Genomic DNA, 17419 nt, shown 5'->3' on the forward strand with positions numbered 1-17419 from the left:
GTTAAGAAGACAAACTAACTGATGAGGTACAGTCACAATCTGACAGATAAATGAACATAAACATAAAAAACATAAACATCTTGATGTTTGTATTTATATACTGGGTGATAATATGAAGATTTTAAACGCATTTCAATGGACATTGCGGGTATGATACATATGCTATTATATTGTCGCTGTGTAAATATTGAATCCACATTTTTGTAAGCCAACAGACAGCATAAAAGTGTTAAAGTATTTAAATTAAGACTTTAAACAATTTATATTATTCCAAAATATCCTTATCAAATAAGAGTGATCATCTACATTGGTGACAGAATTATTACATTTTATTGATAATTGCAAATAAATCTAGAAAATTAAGTGACGAAAACGGTAAAGATTCATTTCTTTCTACTTCCACTTTTTTTCTGGTGGAGGAGTCACAGTCTTGTGCTTTTTTAGACACAGGAATTTCTGTGAGATTCCAGAGCACAGTCATTTGATACTTTTCATATTTATAACAACAAGAACATGCTTAAGTAAAAGCACATATACAGCCAGGACGTGTTTTTTCTTCTTTGCTGATATTTTGTGGGTTAACAATCCGCAGAAATGAAGGCCTTTTCTTGTGTTCAGTTATCAGCTCGGAACAAATGTGATTGGAGAAAGTCAAGATAGATAACAGAGAGCACAAAGCAAATTTTAATCTCCATTTAAAAATCTGCAATACACACTTGCAAAATACATTTTGTGTTGTGCAGAAGATCAAATAAATTCATAAATCCACTTTATAAAACAATCTAAGATTTATTCATTTTTTAATTATATGCATAGAAATTATACAGAATACCAAACAATGAAGTGAAATATAAGAACTAATGAGCACTTTTTTGCATATTAAGCTATGATGACATAGACTCAAATTATAAGCATACTAATCACCTAAAGCTGTTGCAAAGAAACTGAGATGGCATCATGTCTGTCTTATACAGCCCTGTTTCTTACATGGACGCATGTAGAAACATAATGCATAATTGCAAACTTTTATGAACAAAATGAGGGAATTGTTTTTTTGTATTTTTTTATAATCCAGTACAAGTTACAGAAAGCTTGATTATATTACATTTTAAAAGTCACTTAATCCTAGAGCAAGAAAATAGTAGTGAGACAGAACTATCCACTAGCTGGCAGTGTTTTTCCTCACTGCGGTTATAGCTGTTGATAATCTACTAGATCGAGTTAATAATCTTCCAAAAACTTCTAAAAGTTTCCAGTGGGATTTTGAATGACAGATAAGGTCATTTTGTCGTATGTACAAGATAACTATCACAAGAACACTTAAGAGTGCAGAGCCATGTATTAAAACTGTGCTAAAATGTAAATATAAATCCTCTTATCATATTATGTCATATGATATTAAAAGTCAGTGAGTCTTCCATAGTTCATGTCAGTCTTCAAAAGATCCTCATGTTTTGCAGTTTGCTCTGACATTCATGTAGACTTCGTCAGCTAAAAGAAATACATCAACACAAGCATGTTAAATGTCTTCTGTGCACTTACATGATAATTACAGGATTGCTAGAGAAATTAGAAGCGTGTGCCTAATTTCTGACCCTTTTCTTTCTTTTGTCTGCGCTTGCTGGCATACCAGTAGGTGGTAGAAACAATGAAGATCGTCACTGCAACATCAGCGAATATAATACCTGCCATAGTGCCAGAGCCGATGCCATAGCATGAGCCTTTGTCTATGGGAAAGAAAAACGGTGTATGTGAAATACCGTACACATCCTGTTAAAAACATTCATATAAAGAAATGTAAACAGGTACAGTATATTGTGCAGGAGTCAGTCGAATATCTATAGGATTTATATGCTTATTTAAATGTAGCCTAACTGACTGAACATGCTAACCAAAACACAAAGCTCACAATATAAATTCTTACCTTCAACAGCACTCACCATAGCTTTAGAAAGGTTAGGGAGAAAAAGAAACATATTTAATGTAGATAGGTCTACTTTTTATAGTGATGTAAAAATAAATGGTAACCAAGTTTTAGAAAAAATGCAGCAAGATAACAACAGTCATTAAATGATGGCCACAATTATCTATGTGACCTAAAAACCAGACACAAAAAAATGTGATGAGTGAAAATTCACACCCACACAAGAGTATGTAAAGAAAACTAAATCAAACCCCCCCCCCCCCCCCCCCCCCAAAAAAAAAACCACTGTTCATCTGCATCAGCAGAGTACCCACATCTAACAGGATATATTGCTGCAAATATGCAATGCACGGTGGTCTCAAACAACAGGAGAGGAAGAGGTGGAAAAAAAGTCTCACCTACCCAACATAGAGAGGAAAAAAAATGTAAGACCGTTCTTTGTCATTTCCTGTGTTTGAAACTTGGGTGATATTGTTCTTTCACCAAACCTAACATGAGAAAATGTACAAATTAGAAAAATATGCAAAAGCGCAGAGAACAGCGCCTATAATCGAACTAATATTTAAACATTAATATTTACTTTCGTACGTAGGCTATAAGTTAAGTCATAAGTTATATCATTTATTGTGTATCGCCTACAGGTTGTTCAATTTACGATAAAGGCAAGCTGTACATTTACCTGCAAAGAAATCTGGTAAGTCAAGTGACAACATTGAACTATCGTAAATGCAACCGACTGCAACTAATGCCGCGTTCCAGGCATCCTGTAACCCGTGTTTTTCCAACTCGTAACTGGGAGTATCGATCTAGTACGAGTTCACGGGTGGGAAGTCACGGGTTTGACTGCCGTTCCAGTGCACTTTCACGGGTATAAGGTTGGAAAAACACGGGTTACAGGTTGCCTGAAACGCGGCATTAGCCTACAAAATGTAACGTTACCACACGCGTTAGCGTAGGCTATATGATCTCACAGAATTTAATAAAACATTCTTGCCTGTTTTAAAAGTCAAGCTAAATAAGACGACCACAAGAAAACGCTTGAAACAATATTGGAGTTATAATGTTTCGACGCGCATTTTAAAATGATAACAGAGGCTTTATAAGCTAGCCTACTTTAAATCAACAGAGAGTCTCGCTTACCAGTGAAGTGATGTACAACAATTCGTTTGATCGTTGATGACATTTCACTCTTCGATTAACCTTCCGCCCACTCGGTTTGTTTTTCCCTTTATGAGTCACTGGAGATGGTTTAGCCTGTGAACACCTCCTAAATAAGCTAAATTAGACCTTTGCTGGCGAATCAAAAATCTGAATACACCCATAAAGAATGGTCTACTTTCCAACAATTGCACTTTACTCTCATTAACAACGAGCCGTCTTCTCTGTGATAAATGTTACTCTGTTATTTTTATTTAATAAAACTAGATTTCACTTTGAACTCAGTTGCAATACAACATTAATTCCAGAGAACCACCGAAACAGTGTCAAATGACATCACGATTCAAGCTTTTTAAAAGTGACGGCAGCCGAACTAAATTATTTATTGTACACCATGTAATTTTAAAAATAAATAAATTAAGTCATTAAGTAGGTTACAGAACACACATTTCTGTCATTAAAAAAAGTTAGTTAGCTTGCAGCTCCTCTTTACAGATGGCTTGTATTTCTTTTCAAATGCCTCATTACAAAAAAGGAGAAATAACTTAGAAAGAGGAACAAAAGAAAACAACACAACTTACTTATGCTTATAGGCCTACATTAAGTAAACAGACATGGACCCTTATATCCAACATCATTGAAGTACAGAAATGCACTAAATATAAATTCAGTTTTCTCCCTATATATATTATTGGTTTTACTGATTTTCAAATATCTTATAAGTTATTGAATTTGCAGTGAAAATGACGTTCTGTGGTATTTGCATATTTTTTATTTTTGCTGACAGAAAAACGTTTTGCAATTGCAATTAGTGAAGAACAGAAGATATGGTACATAATGTCACAATCAGAAGCTGAAACTTTAAACCAGCAGGACTGATAAGATGTGCAGTCTCACACAAAAGACCAGCATTAAGCTGCTGATCTAACACTACCTCAATTTCCCAAATTAATCTGAAATAAATATAGATTAAAAAATAATAATAATAAAAATAAAAAATCATTTATCCAATGTCCCAATCTACATTTATTGTATCTTACACGGCAATCTGGAAATGTAATAAGAGACCGTGAAAGAAGTGTAACATTCAAAACATACTTGGTTTTAACATACACCAATCTTTCCCAAATTTCCATTGTATCAATAAAAAAAAAAAAAAAAGAAAGGTAGTAAATACTCTTGAACAAAATGTCACAACTTTGTACCAGATTGTAGTCTTTTTCTTGATGGGCTACACGGAGGGGACTGTTCTGTAGCGCGAGAGGAACAGTTAGTATGAGAGCACTCAGGACTGTCTGTGACGGCCGCATGCTTCATGTAGTGCTGGATCATATCTTTTTCAGGAAGGACTTGTCCACAAGTCACACATTCATGAAGCTCACCATCCAACATGTCCACTCCGCTGTCTTCATCACCAATCTCCACTTCCATGCTGCTCAAATCCACATCTTCATTCATTTCCACCTCTGCATCGAAACCAGATTCGTTTTGCCCCTGCGGACCACTTTCTGATGTGTCCCCAGTCATGGTAAATTCCATTTGTGACTCATCACACATCCTGTCAAACGACTTGACTTCTTTGAAAAATCTCTGATCTGTACTGTCCTGCTTATCCAGCATTTGCTTATCTGATATTGTCATGAAAGGCACACTAACTTCTACTTCTGCCATTACAGGCGAGGAGTTGAGGTCAGTCAAATTTGAATACTTTTTCTTGATGTTGTCATCATCATCCTTCTGCGTTTTTAGGCATAATGGTTTCACAGGGCACGTGGAATTGAAAGGTGCGGCATCTGAACACCCTGGATCCGATTTTTCATCTCCCAATGCATTAGGCTCCACATTTGATTGATTTTTCTGCTCATTCTCCACCTCTACCTGCGTAGTAACCTTCATTCCCTGATTCGCTTGCGCTGCACCTGCAGCCTGTTCACCTGCCTTTACATTTTCTGTATCAATAACTTGAACAGAACCCTGATCTTCTAAAATGGTCCACCTCTTCTTAGAGGAACTGTTATGACTTTCCACAGGAATGAGTGTATTTGAAGGAATGTTGGTTCTGCAGGGCTCTACAGTGTCTTTCTCTGCCTCTTTGCTAATTACAGTTCCAGGCGGGACCACCGGCATGGAAATTACATGTGGAGCAGATGAGCGTGATTCTAAGACTAGAGAGGATGGCAAAAAGTTTTGGGATCTCTTGGTAGGATCTGAGGTAGATGAGTACTGTGCAGTGGAAACTGGCACAAGCATGACTAAAGGCATACCTGGAGGAGGCTCTTTATTTAAGGTAAGTTTCCACCTACCATCAGCAGGCTTATTCTGGTCACCTAATGGAACCATGCGGACCTCCTTCAAGCTATTGGAGAATGTGACAGGATTTGAGGCCTGAGCAATAGTTTGGAAGACAATGTTAGGAGCAATTGGTTTCATTATTTGTGTAGAGGGGGTTGGCTTCGGTTTCGGTTTCTTCACAGAAGCCTGCAAACAGAATAAGATTACAGTATGGGGAAATTTTTTCAACACTGATATATTCTCAACATTTTGATATTAAGCATGAAATTAAGAGAAAATTGCTGGATTCATTTTATATCATTATTGTATTTGTAAATGAAAAACGCTTATCTGGAAAACTGACCAGAAAATATTTTACTTTTTAAGTTGGCTATATTTTTTGTCTTCAATAAAGTACTTTTAAATGTGTAAACCAGAACAAAAATTTAAAGTTCAAATTATTTATAGTGGTGTAACAATACATGAATATGGATCAATACATTGATCAAATAACTAACGATATGCATCAATGCAACGTGTGAAAATCGAGATCTAGATATTTTCTTCACTGCATAACAGCAAACTCGTTGCCTTTCTGTTCTGACTTTGAAATAGGCTTTTAACGTGATTCATGCAAAGCTCAGAGGAGTTTTTAATTTGTGTGTGTGGGGGGTGTTTTTATTTCAGTACCTCTGAAGGGAACCATTCGTTTTCAGAAAGGTTTCGATGGCATTTCCTTTCATGTTAACTCCATAAAATGCCTAACAAAGTAGTGTTTATTAGTGCTCCATAAGCTCCACCTACTGTCAGAGAGTGAAGTTGCATTTTTAATCAGCCTGTCTGCCTGTTTTGTTTTGTATTTTTGCAGAGCAATGTGTGTAATATCATATCAATATATCAATCAGTATACCTCTTAATTTAATCGTATCACAGCATGTTTTGAGGTTTTTGTAAATACCATATCTGGTTTAAAGAATCAGTGTTGGATCAAATCCTGAAAAAAAAGGGATTTACACCCCTATTTATTTTTATACCACTTTCCACAATAAAATCATACTAAAGCACTTTTTCAGAGGTGAAACGTGCCTAGTGTTTGAAATTTTGTATGCGGCAAGGCAATTTTAAAAAGAACTTTTGACCAGTCTTTAGAATGCTGAATTAAACCGTGTTAATTTTATATTATTTATATACTTTTGCATATATTATAACACTAATTCAAGAGAGAGAGAGGCATTTATTTGTCATTTGCATAGTTAACATGCCTTGTGACGAGGCTCATACATATAGTGACAATAGCAAGACATAAAAGACAGACTTACGTGGATAGCACAGAGATTAATACTTTCAGTGAGCTTTTATTTAAATATTTTCATTTTTTATTTTAAATTTAGTTTAACTTTTAGTAATTTTGTCATGTGCTTTTGCAATTTTCAGTAGTTTTGGTTTTAGCATTAATTTATTTTTAGTAATTGTAGGCTAGTACTTCGACAAAGTTACATAGTTGCCAAAGCAACATTCTAAGTTTTCAAGTTTTTCATCCAATATTGATGTTTTATTTTAGCTGTAAGATTTTTAATAGTTTTAGTTAAAAACAATACTAGAATGAAACACTTATGCCAAAATCAATAAATGTGAACTTTTAATTAACATTTTAACATTAACATTCTTTACAATTCTCCTTAGCCCCCATGAAAACCCCTGCTTTAAAGTACAGGACACAAAAAAAAAGACACTAAAACCTTACCACTGGTGGAGTTACCATTCCACATGTTTTCAGGTGGCTGTCATAACCCTGTTCATGTGGAAAGCCCAGGCCACAGTCCTGGCAGAGACACGGCCGCTGTGCCGCATGCCCTCCCATGTGTGACATAAGCATGAGTGACGAGCGGAAACCCATCCCACATTCAGCACATTTTAGGACCCTCTGGTGAGTGCTCCCATGCTTCTTTAATTCCTCAATGCTCGCAAAGACTTGGCCACACTCCATGCAGCGGATCTCATCTTTCTTGGTAGGCAAAGCCCCTTGATGACCCCAACAACCTGTGTCCTTCTTATGCTTGTCAAAGTCCTCTTGACTCTGAAAGAAAACCAAACACGCCATGCACTGGATGCTCTCCGGCTTACAGTCGTGGTTGTGGTAGAGCGACGGCAAGCGGAAATGACGCTTGCACTTTAGACACGTATATGGCAAGACGCCCAAGTGAGAGAAACTGTGGCGTAAAAGAGAAGCCTTGCTGGAGAAGGTCCGCTCACAGTCCGAGCAGGAGAAGATGCCTCTGCTGTGCCATTCCAAGTGACGGAGCAGCGAGTTGCGATGGCGAAAACTGGTGCCGCATTTGAGGCACAAATGTCGTTTCGCCTGTTGCCTGTGTGCTTCTACATGACCCTTGCACACATCTAGGTCAGTGAAAATCTGCTTGCAAAAATCACACTGGTAGAACTCTTTCTCAAAATGGTTGGTGTCCAAGTGTTGCTGGAGCTGTTCCTCTGTCTCAAAGATGGTTGAGCAAACACGACAGTGGATCGAGGCCTTGTGCGAGTGGGAGCGAAGGTGCGTGCGGTAATTGACTAACTGGCAGAACTGCTTGCCACATTCATCGCAGCGGTAGGGACGAACACCCGTATGCATATTTAAATGTTCTCGGAGAAGGAAGAGAGAGGAGAAGGTGAGGTCACACACATGGCATCGATTCTCTTCATTCTCTCCACATCCATTCGTCTCTGAAATAAAATAAAATAAAATAAACTTGCATCAACAGATGCCGAAAGGCTACTGGAATCATTAGTTCAAATGTAGAGCAGCGGAATATAGTCATTTTTATGCATCGCGATGCTGATGTGACTGATTCTGCATAAAAAGAAAATCATCAATTTTCAAAAATGTAATACACCTATCACACAAGTACTCTTATTATAAAAAAAGCTTAGCATGTCCTTCAGAAGCAAAGCACTTGTGTCTAATGTTTCGGTTTGTTTTTTGCATCTTTGTTCTTATTTTTAATAACAAATATAAAACAACAAAATAACTATTAATAATATTAATAAAAGATTTGTAGGAAAAGATGCATCGTGATGCACCAAAATTAGTCTTATAATCAAATCGTGAGGCAAGTGAAGATTCACACCTCTTTTAGAATGGGATGGAAATTACTAACCAATCAGTAATATTTGACATCTTATGCCATCATTATCCAGAAAAAGTGTTTATGAATTTATAGCTGTAATAATTATAAAAAAAGAAAAAAAAAGTACTTGTTAACAAAATATTTAATGAAACATAATTGCTGAAGATAATATTCTTTAATTTCCATCATTTTGCATAAATTAATTTAAAAAAATCAATTATTTAAAGTACTTCTCAATATACATTAAGTACAGTATACTTTTTTTTTTTTTTTATATTTTTAGTTTTGGATCTTCTGTTTTTTTCAGCACTAAAGATTATTAGTGCTTAATTTCTATTCATTTGTTTCTATAAAGATTAATTTTAGATGATGGCACAAGGTGATAAAGGGAAATAACACCAATTTTTTTTTTTTTCTTGTGGTGGAGCAAGTAAAAATGTTCTGTTCCAGCACCAGCAGTGCAAAATTCTTAGTTTTAAGCTCAGCAAAATCTACAAAATACTGCACAATCACAATCCATTATTTGGAAAACTAAACAATACCTGGCCAGGAAACATCATCATCTTCATCCACGTCCTCCTCAACATCATAATCATCTTCCTCCTCCTCATCATCATCATCAACAACATCATCATCATCAGTCAAAACAAATTCCAGATCCTCATATGTCCTTTCTTCATTAGATATAGCGTCATCTGTCGTAAGACTGGAGGCTTTCGGGCTCCCCTCTGACTTCTGTTCCTTTTCATAATTTTTCTTTACCTCTTGTCCACTTTGCTCTTCGTCATCGTTTTTCTGTTCTGTCCCCGCTCTTCTTTCTCTTTTCCATGAATTGCAAACGACTTTATCCTCCTCTGAGGAAATGATTTTTGAATTACCTTGAGCGGTTTCCTCTATAGATGAAGAGTCCTGTTTGAAGGGAGAGGAATACTGATGGTCCAGCAGAAAGCTTTTGTCAGCCGATGCACTAGGGACAATGCAGGCATCTTCATGGCAGTCTACAGGTATCTCAGTCTCAGGTGCTGGCTTTTCAATGCTGTTCGGGGTTGGCAAAAATGTCTCCTTAACGTTCTGTGGCTCACAGAGAGGGAAATTCCAGCTTGGAAAACCTAACTCTGTCAGCTGGATATCGAGGGTAAACTCTGACATGGTGTCTTGGGAGAAAAAGAGAAATACTGTATCAATTTTGCTATCAAGGCAAAGCGATCTGGGTTTTATTTAACATTTTTAAATGTATTATTATTATTATTAAAGGGTCACATTTTTCACCTAGGCACTTCTAACCTTAATGAGATGAGAACTCATCCATTTATACCAATGCCATGAAATGGTTTGTAACCTTTATTAATAAAATCAGATTATTAAATAAATTATAAATCAAAATAAATATAAATTATATTCGGAACCTGGTTGTAACATAATTCAAGTAAGTTAGTATTAGAGAAAGAGATGTCTTGGATTTCAGACATAAACAGTGTCTACAACATCTATCATGAACTGCATTACACAGTGACATTTAAAGCATTTTTGTTCTGTCAATTTAAACACTACGTATTTAATTCAGATTACCTAGGAGTCTTCGACGAACATTTCCAAGCACCTTCGCTCCAGGATCTACTGTTCAGTAATGAAACAATGAATCTCTGACAATGGCGGGTTTAACTGCTCAACAACCATCTATTAGAAAAATAAGACACAACTGTATAATACGAGATTGTAACTACCGCCAATGTGAAAACTGTTTTATCTCGACTGTGATATAATAAAACTCAAATTAGGTTGCATGAGCATGCAGAAGCAATAAGGTGAAATAAGCCACTGTCCATGCGATACTTCCGGTATAAAATTGCTGATTGGAATGTTGATGCTGCCGTCTGTTGGAGGGGAGAGTTAGTGCGGTCTCCATAAAAAAAAAAAAAAAAAAAAAAAAAAAATTAAAGCGGACATGTTGCCGTAATAATTTTATCCTTATGTTTTAAAATAATTTTAGGTTTCTCAGGTTGTGAAAGGGCAGAAATTATTATTAAATACTTGCACATTTTATCGTTCTATATCCAGAGAATGATATAACTGCAACGGTTGCGTTTAGCAACGCGTTGAGTGTGGGGCGTGGCTTCGTTTCGGATCTGACTGAACCATCTTTGCGTTTATAATTAACCATAGACTGTAATTAACACTAAAGAACAAGACACAAAACCTGGCTGGCAGAACTCTTATGTTATTATGTCGTCTCAGTCCATTGCTTTTCTCTGCTATTCAAATAGATAGTCTGAATTGTTGATGTCATAATTTTTTATTCTAATCTACATGATATTTAACGTATTGATTTGCGCAATCCTTCGTACGTTATGAATGTCGACCTCTAAAAATGAAATACTTCACCGCCCCTCATGGTGAGATTAGATCGAGTTGTTCACCAATTCATATTAGTTCAGCACAGACCAAATATTTACCAGAAGTAAAATGCTGCATACAAACAGGTTTAGATGTGGGTTTCTGAATCAACCTGTCTTTGAGGTGCTCGCAGCCTCATGTTGTCTAGAATATGCGAAAGAAATTCATTTAGGATTTTTTTTCTCCCACCTGGTTGCTCGTGCAAAAAGCCACTTAACTTTTAGGCATTCTAATCCTTTATGAAAATTATCTTAGTCTAGTTTCCATTTTTAATTAATTAACTTTGGTAACCAAAATATTCCGCTCACAGGAAGATGATACGCCTTTCCGGTGTCACGAAAATCATATCCACTTTGCTCAATGCCGGATAAAAAACTAACATGCTGTGCAGATATCATGTTCTAACTCATCAAACAACCTTAAACACTTAGTGGAAGTATGCTGAGCTTGCTAACCAAAGATTGACTGGTCTGGAAACGCAACGAAAGGGAAAGGTTTGGTCTGAAAATTGCAGTTTTAGATATATCCACTGTTCTCATGAATGATCAGTAGTGCAGATATAGATATTGTTCAACTTGAAACAAATCAGCTTGACCATTGGTTTCACAAGTGCAAATGCTGTAGTGTGCAAATAATTAATAGCAACACAGAAAAAAATCAGATGACATTTAAAATATTTCAATTAATTATTCAGACATTTACTTCACTCAGAGAACTGTCTTAGTTGTGGGTAACATTTAAGTTCAAGTCAAATGTCAAATCATCCCAGTAGAAAATGAAAACGTTTGAAATAAAATTTAGCCGGATTTCATCAGAAAACATTCATTTAGTAAATATTTCCACTCACCATTGTACACACTTCTAAAAATAATGTAAAAACAATAACACATCATATTCATAGAAAAAACTTTAAAATTAAAAAAAGAGAGAAAAGAAATAAAACAACAATGTGAAGCCTCAGACAATATAATAAGGCTTTTCTGTGGGTTTCTCTTGATGGTATTAGTTACAACATGGTTATCCCTACAAATGAGAATTCAGTCGTGGTATGAATCCTTTTTTTACTGCCATGCCAAAGCTATGTACAGACGTCAAGATACAATGAGGCACCCAAACATGGATACCATTAGTTAACTGTGAACACACTACCCTTTGGGTTTCCAGTTTTCAAATAACATGTTCACATTGTGTTGATCTCGAGTGTGACACAGTTGAAGGATCCCCACTATGTTACAACTTCAAATCTAAAGTGAACCCTGTCCCCACCTACATTTCTATACACAAAATTTAAAAAAATCGAATTCATCTTCTGATAACATAGACCATCAAAATTCTCCCCAACTGAATTATCTCTTTCCGACTGGCTTCTCTTCTTTTCCGTGGCTCTGTTGATGAGCCTTCAGGTTACTTTCTCTGCCAAAGCTTTTCCCACATGTGGGGCAGGTGTACCGACCAGCACTATGTGCCCTTGCCATGTGGGCCTCCAGCTGCGCAGGTCGGTTAAAACTCTCCTCACACTCTTCACAAGGGTGAGGCTTCCGCTGCGTGTGCTTCTCTTTCTTATGTGCTCGAAGTTGTGCCAGGGAGGCAAAAGTGAGATCACATTCAGTGCAAGGGATCTGCCGGGCCGGCTGAGGAACAGCTTTCTTGTCATCATTTTCTGCTTCGTCATCTTCTGCCTTGGGCCCCTGGGTAGATTTGGCTGGGCGTCCTCGTCTTCCTCCTGTCTTCGATTCAGCTGTGGCTGGTGTTGCAGAAGCGTCTTCTGAATTGTTGGTTTCCTCAGGCTCCTCTGCCTCTTCCTCCTTCTTTCGCTTCAGTTTCTTTTCACTGGCAGCTGTGGCCTCAGTTTTCGGCGGTCTCCCTCGACGTTTGACGGCAGCGCTACCATTGCAGTGCCGGTCACCTGCGTGGTTCTCCTGATGTTGAAGGAGCTCTGCCTCCTCTTCAAACCCCCTACCACATTTACCACACCGGTAGGTCTTTGTGGGATCCTCTGCCTCTTCTTCATCCAGGGGCACGGGGTGCTGGGCCAAACGATGGTTGCGCAAAAGTCCAGGGCTTCGAAACGTCTCGTTGCATTCTTTGCACACAAACTGACGTTCAGGGCATACCTGCCGTCGATGCGTTGTTAACTTGTGGAAAGAAAGTAATGCATGTTGAATTGTTATTAAACATAGGCTTACATTTACAATTATACAAAATCCAAATATAAGCATGGCATGTGTAAATCAACAGTACATAGTTGCCCAAGCTTGTTCGCTTGACAAGCTAGAATGAGGTTCATTCTCATGTGTTACGCAGCACGCTTGAGCTTCCACAAGAAACAATGAGGTTTGTTCTCGCATGTCAAGCATGTGCGGTTGTTTATATGTGAATAAAAGCCTAAATTAAATCTGTTCATCATATTAAGAGTTTCTCTTCAGAAAATTTTGAACTAAACCGCTTAATTATGGATTAGTTTTACAATCTCTTTATGAACTTTTTGAAGCGTCAAAGTGGTAGTTGTGTAGCTGTCGAATGAGGGCCAGAAAGCTCTAAGATTTCATCAAAAATATCTTCATTTGTGTACAGAAGATGAATTTTTTTGAGAGAACTAACCCTTTAAAGGTCCCATGACATGCTACTTTTTGTAGGCTTTAATATAGGCCTTAGTGGTCCCTAGTACTGTATCTGAAATCTCTTTTCAAAAATTCAGCCTCGGTGCAGAATTATAGCCACTACAAGCCAGTCCCAGAATGAGCTTCCTTCAGACAGGCCGTTTCGGTGTCTGTAGCTTTAAATGCTAATGAGGAGGAGAAAGGCGGCGCAAGGTGGAGGGTGGGTGTGGGTGTGGCCGTGGCCTTGACCATCTTGCGCAACGGTACCGGTCCGTGCATGTTTACGTTGGATATAGCAATGGCACGAAGACACGCAGTCGTTCAAGCATTTCAGTTTGACCCAGAATCTGATCCGGATGGAGAAGCAACGGATGAAGAAGTTGCAACTCAGCGGCTCCAGCAGGACGTTTCCGAATGGTTAGCTGCTAGTTTAAAATATTATGTCTGGATACGGTACTTTATTCGGATGGTTTACAGTTATTATCATGTAGCTAACGCTAACCTACTGTTGCCTTTTCATGAGAGATCTGTAACATCTGTAATTTATCTTATTACGATTACATCATCAAGCTCTGCGATCTTGAAATGCGGATATCGCGCGCGCCATATAACCAACAGGAAAACGGTTATCCAAATAACAAAGAAGTGTACAACACTCGCGTTACAGTGTGTGTATTCACACACATAAACTGCATAGCTAATGTGACAGCCACATTCTACGTGTAACAGTCTAGGCAACCATAAACAGTAAAGCAACACACTTATATATCATTAGTTGACTTACTGTTCTGAGGTGTGTAGCTGAGCCAAAGAAAGTGATCCAGACTTTAGATTCAGACGTTCAGCAAGCCCAGCTCTGTATTGACCCTTCGGTGTTCATTTGTACATCCAATTATTGAGCAATTGTTATGCTTCGCTCACTCAAATGCCATGATATCTCTTGTGGACAAACTAAAATCGTTCCTACTTCCTTGCGCATTTTCTCATGGGCGGAAAATATTCTCTGGGCGGGCAAAGCAGAGACAGGGGAGGTAACATTCCTCCTTGTAACGTCACAAGGAGGAGATTCAAGATCAGCGCGTTTGAGCTTCCATTTTCTCAAAGGCAGAGAAAGATAGCAAAAGCTCGATTTACACCGATTGAAATTTCTAGAAACTTGGGGACCATATACAGGCTAGGGGAAGTCATATTAATGTTAAAAAACCTCAGAAAGTGAAAATTTCATGTCATGGGACCTTTAAGATACTTTTATACTTTGTACTACAGAACAAATGGACAACATTTAATAAAAAATATGTGAAATGTATAAAAGAGTCGTTCAAGCATTTTCAGTTCCAATTAATGTAAACCTCCTCTCACCTCTGAGAATGTGCGGAAGCTTTCTTGACAGTGTGCACATTTGAAGGGCTTGTCCTCCTTGTTGTGGGTCGACTGATGTTGTGTCAGCTCCTCAGAAGAGGGGAAGGTTCGATCACACACGTAGCATGTGAACAGAGTATCACACTGTTGATGCAAAGGCAAAAGTATGTGAACATGCATCCTTTTCAAATCAAAATAATTTCATATGTTTGAATGAACATTAAAAAAACTGATTCAGATTTTTGCAGAAGTATCTTCTAAGTTTATGTTATTTTTATAAGTCTATTGAATAAGTTAAAATAGATATATGGCGGCATAATTCTTTCGCAAATCATACATCACTATTAGCATGGACTCAAACAACAGTTATATTGCATCCATCCACTATGTTAAAAATAAAAGAGAAGCACAGGGCAAATAACTACTCCTTCCCCAGAAAAAGCATCTATTTCACCTGGTGGCAATCTCACAGCATTCAGTTTGCTAAGTCTGTCAAATAAAGCTGACATCATAATATCTGAAACAAAACCACTTGGTAATAGTAAAGTAGATTAAACCAAATACATTTATGTAATTTAATAACATTAACTGATCATTTAAAGTACTTTAAGTCATTTTGACAGAAAAAATCTGGTATCTTGTCTACTGGTGAAGAAAAAGTTCCCCCAAAATCAATCTGTGAATGTTGTAAATGACTGAATCCCAAATAATCAGATATGTGCTTCTGTGCTATCAAGGTAATGGTTCACTACTAACCTGCTGAAGTTGCTGTTTGTATTCTTCCCGATGACTCTTCTTCATGTGCCTTTCCTTGGCTTTTGAGTTACAGAAAGTAATAAAACACTGGAAACACTGCAGGCTTTCATGCTGGTCTAAATACACAGAGAGAACGACAAATTTAAACATCGTTATAGAAGGCAATGCCAATTACAAGTTTATGATAAAGGTATACACCTAGTGTAACATTAAGACATTAAAAAAAAATCTAAAAGTAGTATAACTTAAAAGAAAAGAAAGGATTTAGCATAACAGGATAATATAAATCCAGTAATATCTGGAACCTGGAATATTTTAGTAATCATGTCCTTTCTTTCTTTTCTTTTCTTTTCTTTTTTAGTAATCTTACTTTAAGACTTGAAAGTAAATTATTCTATCCCTGATTTTAAATAAAAATGCTAGGACACCAATCACCATTACACTATTTGAAAACTGGCATAACACTGCAACAGGTGCAAATTAGAAACATGCATTTAAAAGATGGAGGGACATCTTTCCATAACTGATTCCAGTACAAAATCAATGATTTCCCATCACACTTACATGACTGAATGATAGGAGGTGGTGCACGGTTCTGAATGGAGGTGGTGTAGGCAACCTCTGTCTTCACAGGGGGCAGTTCAGCAGGGGCAGCAGTCTCTCCACCGCCCATTACTATCTCCTCTATGTTCAGTATGTCAGAGTCCATAATGAGGGCTTAAGGATTCAATGTACACCTGCTGTAAATTTCACTGTAACGAAGAGACGACAGTCTGAATATACAAATATATAGGGTATAAACATACTAATGTGCATACATCACAAAATGCCATCCATCACCCATTTAAAAAGTGCCACTCAAATGAATAAACAACGTAAGAACGTTATTGAACTGTTTCTACGTACTTCAGCTTTCAGAATTTAGTTGTACAAGTCAACTGAGCCATTAAAACACAGAACATAGCTGACAAGCTTAAAATAAGATACATTTGCCTACACGCACTAAGAACTTAACAATCACAGCAGTCCAAGGATATTTGTCCATAATATATAAAAAAAATTGTTTCATTTTAGAAAACAGTGTTAGGATACCGAACGTCTCCAATCGTGCGTTTTAGAGCCGCCTACCGTTTGTTCGCATTAACTAAGCTAAGTTATGCTAAGCTACATGCTACCGGCTAACGAGGCCTACATTGGCCTTTATCTGCAAATTGAACCAATGCTATGTAGCTAACAAGCTCATTACTTAATGTATTGAAATTAGTCCCGCTACCAATGCGCCGATATCAGTCAAAACGAAACTTTAGCGGTTTAAACGGCGCAAAGCTTTTCTAATTTATTAAGCGGCTAATAGATTAGCAGGCTGTTGAGTTCGAGGTTAAACTTGTTGTAGAGTAAAAACCAAGTTCGCTAGCCAAAGCCGTATCAAACAAAGCCCAAAGGAGGGAAATATTTATATTTTAAGTTATTTAAATCTGGGTCTTTAAAAAATAATTCAGCAGAATTCTTACCCGAAAGAGAATAACCTTTTTGTCTGGAGGGAAAAGGCATAAGCCAGACATACATATGAAAATAAAGGGGGCGCAAACGTGTAGTCAGTGACCCGCTGCTAGACTGGAAAAAAAAAAACTGCATCACGTGCCAAGGCGTCCGCTGTACTTTCCATTGTGTTCATGAAAAAGCAGAACAGGTATCGAAATGCCTTGTTTGCCATGCAAAATAAGTCAATCGCTTCTAAAATGAGATAATATTGTTAATTTTGCAGCCCGCATGTAAAATAATTGCATATGCAATGCTAATAAATATTCTATAATCTATATATTGTTACATAT

At 37.2% G+C, this 17419-nt stretch overlaps 3 protein-coding genes across 4 annotated transcripts; all 3 read right to left on the reverse strand.

The window, feature by feature from the left end:
* Nucleotides 1-639: 639 nt before the first annotated feature.
* Nucleotides 640-3608, reverse strand: hcst (hematopoietic cell signal transducer). 2 transcript variants are annotated; one of them, XM_081387983.1, is made up of 5 exons: nucleotides 3065-3608; nucleotides 2327-2412; nucleotides 1925-1945; nucleotides 1596-1727; nucleotides 640-1491 (listed from the first exon to the last, which is right to left on the reverse strand). In XM_081387983.1, the coding sequence occupies exons 2-5, from the start codon at nucleotides 2367-2369 to the stop codon at nucleotides 1448-1450; spliced, it is 240 nt and encodes a 79-aa protein (XP_081244109.1). In that variant the 5' UTR covers nucleotides 2370-2412; nucleotides 3065-3608; the 3' UTR covers nucleotides 640-1447. The 2 variants fall into 2 exon arrangements, with proteins under 2 accessions (XP_081244109.1, XP_081244108.1); XM_081387982.1 differs by lacking the exon at nucleotides 3065-3608 and adding an exon at nucleotides 2604-2707 and having other exon boundaries at nucleotides 653-1491.
* Nucleotides 3609-3837: 229 nt separating this feature from the next.
* On the reverse strand, nucleotides 3838-10384 carry LOC308704645 (uncharacterized protein). Its single transcript, XM_081389093.1, has 4 exons — nucleotides 10048-10384; nucleotides 9021-9632; nucleotides 7098-8074; nucleotides 3838-5560 (listed from the first exon to the last, which is right to left on the reverse strand). The coding sequence occupies exons 2-4, from the start codon at nucleotides 9625-9627 to the stop codon at nucleotides 4274-4276; spliced, it is 2871 nt and encodes a 956-aa protein (XP_081245219.1). The 5' UTR covers nucleotides 9628-9632; nucleotides 10048-10384; the 3' UTR covers nucleotides 3838-4273.
* Nucleotides 10385-11457: 1073 nt separating this feature from the next.
* On the reverse strand, nucleotides 11458-17319 carry znf576.2 (zinc finger protein 576, tandem duplicate 2). The gene is made up of 5 exons (XM_081389094.1): nucleotides 17099-17319; nucleotides 16152-16339; nucleotides 15588-15703; nucleotides 14832-14975; nucleotides 11458-13007 (listed from the first exon to the last, which is right to left on the reverse strand). The coding sequence occupies exons 2-5, from the start codon at nucleotides 16294-16296 to the stop codon at nucleotides 12219-12221; spliced, it is 1194 nt and encodes a 397-aa protein (XP_081245220.1). The 5' UTR covers nucleotides 16297-16339; nucleotides 17099-17319; the 3' UTR covers nucleotides 11458-12218.
* Nucleotides 17320-17419: the final 100 nt, after the last annotated feature.

This window comes from Scardinius erythrophthalmus (assembly GCF_964197995.2).
Source record: "Scardinius erythrophthalmus genome assembly, chromosome: 16".
Lineage (NCBI taxonomy): Eukaryota > Metazoa > Chordata > Actinopteri > Cypriniformes > Leuciscidae > Scardinius > Scardinius erythrophthalmus.